General features: G+C 45.1%; 3 protein-coding genes across 9 annotated transcripts in view; 1 reads left to right on the top strand and 2 right to left on the bottom strand.

Annotated features, from left to right (window-relative positions):
• LOC104858980 (leucine-rich repeat-containing protein 37B-like) overlaps positions 1–8,724 on the bottom strand; it is a 40,171-nt gene that overhangs the window by 7,399 nt on the left and 24,048 nt on the right. For 4 of the 7 annotated variants that reach the window (XM_033767974.1, XM_033767972.1, XM_033767973.1 and 1 more), the window contains one exon: positions 6,514–7,223. In XM_033767974.1, the coding sequence (XP_033623865.1) occupies positions 6,598–7,223 (626 nt within the window). In that variant the 3' untranslated portion in view covers positions 6,514–6,597. Of the gene's footprint in view, positions 1–612; positions 801–6,513; positions 7,224–8,724 lie in introns of those variants that run through there. The other 3 variants (XR_004518704.1, XM_033767975.1, XM_033767976.1) reach the window with 1 other exon arrangement.
• Positions 70–1,167, top strand: LOC104858287 (ras-related protein Rab-2A-like). The gene is given in 4 exon segments (XM_010618397.3): positions 70–105; positions 107–423; positions 766–801; positions 803–1,167. Coding segments are annotated over 4 exon segments (633 nt in total). The 5' UTR covers positions 70–84; the 3' UTR covers positions 1,062–1,167.
• On the bottom strand, positions 5,307–6,572 carry LOC117287383 (leucine-rich repeat-containing protein 37A2-like). The gene is given in 2 exon segments (XM_033767977.1): positions 5,307–5,874; positions 5,876–6,572. Coding segments are annotated over 2 exon segments (714 nt in total). The 5' UTR covers positions 6,485–6,572; the 3' UTR covers positions 5,307–5,769.

The following is an 8,724-nucleotide window of genomic DNA, read 5'->3' as shown; positions in this document are numbered from 1 at the left end:
TGAGCGGCGCTGGGGCGACGGGCGCGGAGGAGGAGCAGTAGCAGGAGGAGGAGCTGTGTGCCCTGGCACTGAGCGGCTGCGGCCATGGCGTACGCCTATCTTTTTAAAGTACATTATCATTGGCGACACAGGTGTTGGTAAATTATGTTTATTGCTACAGTTTACTGACAAGAGATTTCAGCCAGTGCATGACCTCACTATTGGTGTAGAATTTGGTGCTCGAATGATAACAATTGATGGAAAACAGATAAAACTCCAGATCTGGGACACTGCCAGGCAAGAGTCCTTTCGTTCCATCGCAAGGTCATATTACAGAGGTGCTGCAGGGGCTTTACTAGTATATCATATTACAAGGAGAGATACATTCAACCACTTGACAACTTGGTTAGAGGATGCCCGCCAGCATTCCAATTCTAATATGGTCATTATGTATGGAGAGCATTGTAAAAAGAGCGTGACATGAGCACAGCCATATTGACCTGTGATTCACCCGAGCAGTGTGGACGTGCCATCGCCCATAGCAACGGGCTAGTTCAACTGGTGGTCTGATCTGTTGCCTAGCAACTGTAACGGTTTAACGGTTTCCTTCCGGAATGTGTGGGCGGTACTCACCTGCAGCCGCACAGCTGGAGAGTATAAAAGGAGAGATTCGGTAATAAAGCAGCAGCAGTATTGCCATGAGAAGAAAAGTGCCTCCCGTCTCTCTGTCCTCGTCCTTTCAGATTTAGGACCTGCTGGCAGGATCCTGACGTCGCGGCTCGCGACAATTATGCTTATTGGAAATAAAAACGATTTGATATCTAGAAGTAAAAAAAGAAGAAGGTGAAGCTTTTGCGCGAGAACATGGGCTTATCTTCATGGAAACGTCTGCTAAAACTGCTTCCAATGTAGAAGAGGCCTTTATTAACACAGCAAAATTAATTTATAAAAAAATTCAAGAAGGCGTCTTTGACATTAATAACGAGGCAAATGGCATTCAAATTGGCCCCCAGCATGCTGCTACTAATGCGACACATGCAGGCAATCAGGGAGGACAGCAGGCTGGGAGAGGCTGCTGTTGAGTCTGTTTTAACTATCTAACTGCCCAAGTAGGACTACTCATTATTTCACCCTCTCTGCTCCTGCTCCACTGAGACATGAAACTATATGAGATGTCTTTGTGTCACAGAAGACTTTAATCCTTCAAATTCTTGTATAACTTTGAATAAATGTTCACTTAAAAAGACAAATTTTGGAGATTGTATTCATATCTATTTGCATTTGATTTCTAGGTCAATTGATGTGATTATTTTTGTTAAATGTTGTCTTGTGCCCTTAACTACAAACTGAATTGTATTAAACACTACAAAGTCATCTTGAGTATTTTAAATCAGTTGGTGTAGTTAGGTTTTCCAATTCCTGTGGGTACCTAATGTTTAATACTACAGAACTGTCCTCAAAAAGTTTGTAAATTTTCAAGGCTATAAGGAAAAGTAGAAGGACTCTTATTTCTGTATTTATCATTTACTTTCTGTATATATAGTTTAATAACCTGCTTGGGTGTAATTTGCCAAGCTTGAATTCTTTAATGCATTTGCATAAATTCTCCACTGTTTAGAGCTTAAAGCTACAGAAGCATTGTTACGAATTGCTTGGACATTGAATTTTCAACTTTTTGACATTGTTAAATAAGCATGTTCATCTTTTCTTGTCACTAGTTCAAGAAAAATATGCTTAATATATACTACTAAAGGCTACTTGTGTGTTAACCTGTTTTAATGCCAAAAGTTTGCTATTTGTTCACATTTTCCTTAAGAACTCTTCTGAAAAGGGTTTGTTTGCCTTAATGAATAGTGTTGTGTAAAAACAGTATAATGAGCGGAAAGGGCAGAAGCAAGAAAACCCTACATCTCAGCTACTCCAAGAAGAATGACTATCCACACCTAGATGGCGCATTATGAGGACTTGTCTTTCCTTAAACACAATGATGTTTTCTTTTTCTTTCACTGACATGATTTCTCAGTGCATTTTTCATGCAGGACAGTTTCTCAACCTTGATGTACAGTGACTGTAAAATTTTTCTTTCAGTGGCAACGTATAATCTTTAAGATATGGTAAGCATCTTGTCTGTTTTGAAGGGAATATGACAATAAATCTACTGGATGGAATATCCTGTTAAAAAAGTAGAAAAGCTTTAGTAATCTACGCAGTGTGATGGTTTTATCCTTTTTTTCTTTTTCTCCCTTGGTCTATAATGAAATTGTTATAGCAGTGCAAAATAAAATCCTATGTATATTAAAAAAAAACCAAACATGTTGGACAGAGATATAAAATATTTTCTTTATAACCTTCTTAATCTTTTTTCTATTTTTTCACCTTAATCTTATTTTATTTAAAACTAAGACAACACACACAGAGTAAACTAGCCTTACATATGGCCAGGGTCATCAGTATCACTAGCTTCCACCTCTGTTTCCACTGCAAAGTCTTCAGAGGCAGGAACACACATAGAAGTTTATTTCTTCTAATAACAATGCAAATTTCTTCTGGAATCCTCCTGAAAGACCACCTGAGTCTCTTGCTCCAGGAGGTGGCACTTCTTTAGAATTAATATGGTGGTTTTCATCAAATCGAGTTTTTTAAATCCTCATATATTTGCTTGTAAATAGGCAAGGTGCAATAACCTTTCCTCTCTGTTAATGAGAAACTTTTGGGACTGTGCTTTGTGGTTTCACACTTGAAGCGTCTTACTGAAGTCTGCAAAAACTCTCTATACCCTTTACTGGATTTTCTTGGACAGCCTCCCCCCCGCCACCCCCACAGTTTCTTGTCTCTTTTGCATCTATTCATTTACCTATGTGTTCATTTACTAGGTGACAGGAATTTTAAAGTCACTTAATAAAATCTTTCTCTGTTCAGCTGGGCATAGGCTTAAATCCCTGCACTTGGAAGGTGGGAGGCAGAAGCATTCCAATGAGTTCAAATCCAGCCTGGACTACATAGTGAATTTAAAGCCATTTTGAACTACACAGACTCTGTCTTAAAAAAAAAAAATTTCCCCTCCAGTCATTTTAGAGTATGTTGGAGCCATGGGTTATTTGAAAGCAATTTCTAGTTAGTAGCTAAATTTAATTTTTTATAATTAAAAAAAGTGTTTTCTTTTTCTGCCATTGAAAAGAGTGAGTCTTGCTCATTATTAGGATTTTTCTTACCATTCTTATGAGACCATTTCTGGATTATCTTTACACACTCTAAGCAGTCCCTTGTCTTATGGGAAGCATTTCTTCTAGGGAAGAATAAGATACTTCAGTTGCTCTGCTAAGAAAAAGTAGGTATCAATTTCTAAGTATGGAAAAAAGGAAAAGCCAGACCAGGTGGTGCACGCTACTAATCTCAACACTGGAGGGGCTGAGCCAGGAGGATGCTGTGAGTTGGAACTTGGGCTACATAGTGAGTTTGAAACCAGCCTGAACTACATAGTGAGACCCTGTCTTTAAAAAAAGGAAGATATATCAAGTCTCAGGAGCAGGCTGAGGTCACAACTCGACAGGGTGGGACGTTCAAGAAAGGAAGAAGGCAGAGGTGCGATGTCTGTGCTGAGGATGTCAGGAACTCAACGGGGCTGTGGCGATTGGGAGGAGAACGGCTTTCGGGAGGTCTGTGTGGAGCATTAGGGTTACCAGAGGGGTTGTGTGAAGATGCGGTAAAAAGAGGCAAAGGGTTGTACTCCAGCCTGGGGTTCTAAGGAGGCTGGAGGGGTCCCAGTGGGCTGTATTTCCTCAAGGCCAGCGCGGAGTGGATGGGGTCAGGGCTGAGGTCGAGTCAAAGAGAAGATGGAGGACCGAACAGCAGGCCCGACGGGCGCAAGGCAACCAGGGTCTGGAGCCAGCGCGAGGGCGTCAGTCCCTCTGCACTGCACTGTTCCTCACCTAAGGCGGTTAGAGAGTCGAACAGAGTGACCTTGACGCCTTCCAGCCCTTAACCGTTCTGGCCCCGCCCCCAAACCGCGGAGCCAATCGCCGGTCCCGGGGGAGCCGTGGGCGGGACCAGCCGCTCCCAGAGGCCCTGGGCCTTGGTAGAGTGCTATGGGCTGCGTAGCCCTAGACACCAGCCAGGACCTGGAGTCCAGTCTCAGCCCACCCTCACCTCCTTGGGCTGGCTGTGCTCTTCTGCACCGTCTGCCTCTGGCACTTATGCGGCAGATCAGATCTTGGCTTCTGGGTCCATGCCCTCGCTCAGCCTGAGCAGCCCCTGCGTGACTTGGGGGGCCGCCACTTCACCTCCCTCACTTGACGATTGTCCACTTGTGAGCGGCAGCAATAGCACCTGCTGGATCTTTGCCTCCCGAGGACATGAGCACAGCCTCGTGGGCAGAGCTTGGATCCAAGCTGGAGCCAGGAAAACACACACCCGTTTTCACTGCACTTTATTACCATGTGACCAGCTCAAGCTGCCCTTGGGGACTCTCCTGTGTGTAACTCGCCATTCAGTCCCGATTTCTTCTATTCTTGTAGTTTTTTCTTTCCATCCTAAACAAATGTCAAAAGTACCAACTGTGTCACTGAAGGGCAGGTGTCGCTGGGTCAGCAGTGACTGTGCTTTGGGCATTTACCATTGCGGGCTTTGGTTGAGTGGGAGCCCAGGGCCTGAATGTGGACCACAGTAGGGTGGAAGAGGTACGTGCAGGTCCTAAGGGTGCACATGAGGGCTGGGAACAGGCCAGTGCTTGGATGTGACCTCCACTGAGCTTGGCCACGGGTCCTCTTTCCCTTGATCTCTGGGCAAGGGCGGAGTCCCTATCTCCACAACAGTTGGGAACCCTGTGCCTGTTTCCATTTATACAACTTGCTATTGGGTGTATGGCCTTGTACCAAAGACTTTCGGGATACTTTTACTAAAAACACTGACTCTTCACATGGGCCTGCACATGTCCAATGAGCGACTAAAAGCAGGGTTACAAACTTGGTACCTCTGCCTTTGAGTCACTCTGTCTGGCAGTCCCCTTGGACTCTAGGGATCACAGGTCTGATCCATGAACATCTCACGAGGAGTGGAAACTACCCACAGGCAACAGCACCTTCCTTATCACTGCTTTAGACAGGGGCACCCTGACCAGTCCTGAGGTGATGACCAGCCAGACCACCTTTGCCTAAGACTGCTTAACTATGCACACTTCTGTCTCCCTCGTCTCTGTAACCTGGGAGCTCATGTCAACCCTCAAAGACAGGGCTAAAAACACTGGTCCCTTTGTCATCCCAATGAGTTATACACCAGGAACATGCCACCAGATCAAGCCCTCAGTATCCCTGTTATTCCACCGAATTGTCGCTTCCACTGAATTTTGAGGCCGTGGGAAGTCCCTGAGAACAATTTCTTGTCTGTTTCTCAGGAGTCCCTGCCTCTTGGTCTCTTACTTTCCAGGCACCGCTCTCTGAAGCCTGCAGGCTTGTCTGTCTCACATTGCTCTCCACACTTTTGTGAGGCTACTAAAGGCGTGGGTCCTAGGGTGGGCTGGTGTAGCACAGGTCAGAGACATGAACAAATGCTCACACGTACTGCACATGGATGTCCTTCTCTAGTTTATCTTGTGCGTCCGGTCAGCTTTGTTTTCTTAAGGAGAAAGTTAAGCTTCACTGTCCTGGCCAAAGTTATGTGGCCAAGAGAAAATACAGATGAGGAGCCCCTGGTCCTCCTGCTTGGGTGCTTTGTGGCAGACCCTCATGTTGGGCAGTTGTCCTCACCTGCCTCGACTCCTGCTCCTCCTGCTCTTCACCCTGGCCTGCTGCGCTGTCACTGATAAGAGTTCTCATTTTTCCAGTGGTCTGCATCCCATTGGGCCATGGGCATACTAACATTTTGCTGCTCACTGAGAAGCTTCATCAGGAGGCCCGTTTTAAGAGATGAGCTTGGCACAGGCCAGTTGCACGTGAGCTTCAGAGCAGTCCATCTTTAAAGTCAAGATGACTTGGGAAATCAGCCTTCTTATGTCATGGTTTGGGATAAATGGCTGGAGATGTTGGTTTAGGTAAGTTTCGAACTGATCACCTGGGAATGACAGCAAGAGAGAAGCAAAGTCTTTGTGGGGTGTCTCAGTGAATGTGTTGAGGTGTTCCCATTGTGCCTTCCTGGTCTGGTGCACAGCTGGCATTGGGTTGAATGCAGTCACAGAAGAGTCTGCAGCGGAAGGATTCTTGTGAGTTGTCTTTTCAGAGAGATTTTCTTCTGGCATATTAATGTTTAATGCAAAATCCTCTCCTTGAAAATCATCTAGGGCATGGTTTTCTATAGGAGCGTGTTCCACTGAAGCACCTAAAGGAGCATATAATTCGGAGACAAGAGTCTTCTGAAAATCCAGGTCTCCTGAAGATGAGAACCGTCTTGAAGGGGAATTGACAAGGCTCCTCACTGCTGAAAACTGAGGCCTCTGTATAAGCATTAGTCTACTGTGTGTGTTTTCCTTTCTCAACTGTTCTCTCAGTTTGGCCTTGGGTGTTCTCTGGGCCATGAGAGATTGAAATTTGTGAAAGCGGTGGACTTTTCCAGAATGTAAGATTCATTTAGGATCCTTCATGGTTTTAACTCTAGATTTTGCATTTTCTAAAATGAAAATGCTATGAGTTAAATCATTTCTTCTGTTTCTCCCAATGACTTTCTCCGCTCTTTGAAGCCTTTTCCTTCCACGCCAAACCTCTGCCAGGCTGTTTTCCTGTGCTTGAGCACTTTCCAACTTCTTTGGAAAGATTTGGCGCCTGAATATGGGACCAAAAAGGCTAGACTGCATAAGCATGGCAGTTTTCTCTTTTTCACCTCATCTACTTTTTCTTGAATTTCTGCATCTAAAAATTTCTGCAGAGAATACAGCTTCTGCAGGTTCCTTGTGAAAGATGAACTGTGGGATGCAGGCAGAAAAGAAGAGTTCTTTGTGTTGTTTTTCAAATAACCCAGGGAATTGTCTCCATCTTGTGTATTTGAAAAAAGCATCTGAATGAATGGTAATACTGTTGACTCTGCACCTTCTAGGTTTCCCTGTGAGAAGTACGGCAACAGGTAACTTAGTGCACTAATGATGTCACTTTCATCGTTAATGTCTAGCTGCTCTTTCATAAAGCCTGAGGAGTCGATACTGCCTTTCTCTGAAGATGACTTTTCAGAGCCAATAGTCAGCTCGGTGCTGGTGCTCATCTTCCGGGCTTCTAACACCTTCATGAAGGTGCCCCCAGGGTTCCCAATGGACGCTTCTCCCACTGTCAGAGAAGAAGAAACTGCTCTCAATCAGGGGACACTGATAGCCAGAGAGCTTTTTGTCAGCCCACAGCTATACATGCCAGTCCAATAAGCTAGAGATCAGTCGATATTTGGCTGCCATTTAGAAGGGACAAAAAAGCACCCCAACTTAAACCTATGAAAAGCACAACACTAAAAGACCTGTCTTGCTGAAGTGCTCCCTACTCGGGACATTGCATAGTGGGAAATACAGCAACTTAACTTAGGACAGCCAATGGATTGGTACTCAATAAAAGGCCAAATACTGACAAATATTGGCCCACACAGCAAGCCCTCTGCCGGCCTTCCATGTTGCTCGGGATGCCGTATACCACACCGCCTCACTGTAGCCACAGGGGGAGCACAAGGCTTCCTCACTCCACCTCTCCAGTGTGCCATGTTCTTGCTGCCGTCACAGATGACCACAATGAAGGACAGTCCTCCGAGGACGGGGAGGCAGACGTGCAAAAGCAGAGCTCCCAGCCCTTCTGCTAACAGGCCCTCATCAGCATATGTTCTCTCTACCTATTCACCACCCAGTGCCTTCACTTGGTTGGTCCCTGCTCCCAAATAGCCAGGCCCAGTGATGGAGAACTTTTAGAGACTGGGTGCCAAATTGCAATCCCAAACCCACTTACCGGCAAACTGCCAACATTGCAATTAAACCTGAGTACTGAGGTTTTAGTTTAGAAGAAACAAGTCTAATTAAAATATTTTGTCTTAAAAGGAAAACACAACTCATGTGTCATAGGTTCGCCACACTGTACAGGCCCCATAACAAAAGGCTCTACACAGAACCAAATACTATTCTGCCCTGGTTCTCTCCTTAGATTTGGGCGGGGATTTGGGTTGTAGGCTAGGAGGTTTTTATTTTGCCTGGTTGTATGTCTGTGTGGAATGAAGTGCAATAAATCTGCAGAATAACAGCAATTTCTGGGTCGATATTGCTTGAGGTCCTAATGTACAGGGAAAAAGCTGTTTTTATCAGATCCTGACCTACTTTCATTTCTGTCTAATTTTCTAATCATCCAAAGCTTCTGATGGTATGAAAGTCAAGTGCCCATTGTGCTGGTGGTGGTGGTGAGGGCAGGAGCAGGAGGTAAGGATCAGGAGGAAAGAGGAACATGGGCTTGTGGAGAGCCCAGAACTGGGGACAGAGACGCGGGCATGAGGCTGTAGCACTTGACAGCTCTTATCTTGTTTTTCTCATCTGCAAAAGGAGGCCAGAAATTCTTCTTTTTCTCACCTCTGAGGGAAGAATGAATGATGTAATTGGTGAAAAATTGTTATGAAAACCAAGCAACACTGCTTCTGCATATGGAGCAGAGTGCTATTACTTACTCTTTGCACGCATCGTGGATAGAGACCTATATCCAAGCTGTCTGGACGTGAAAGCACTCAGTTTGCAGGCATGAACCGAGAGCCAAAAAAACCTGATATGCAGAAAAGCGCTTCAATGCACCTGAGCCATCTGAGATTCGG

The sequence above is a fragment of the Fukomys damarensis genome, unplaced genomic scaffold (genome assembly GCF_012274545.1).
Source record: "Fukomys damarensis isolate Sample0158 unplaced genomic scaffold, DMR_v1.0_HiC HiC_scaffold_23, whole genome shotgun sequence".
Taxonomy (NCBI): domain Eukaryota; kingdom Metazoa; phylum Chordata; class Mammalia; order Rodentia; family Bathyergidae; genus Fukomys; species Fukomys damarensis.
This window is presented reverse-complemented; position numbering and strand designations above follow the sequence as displayed.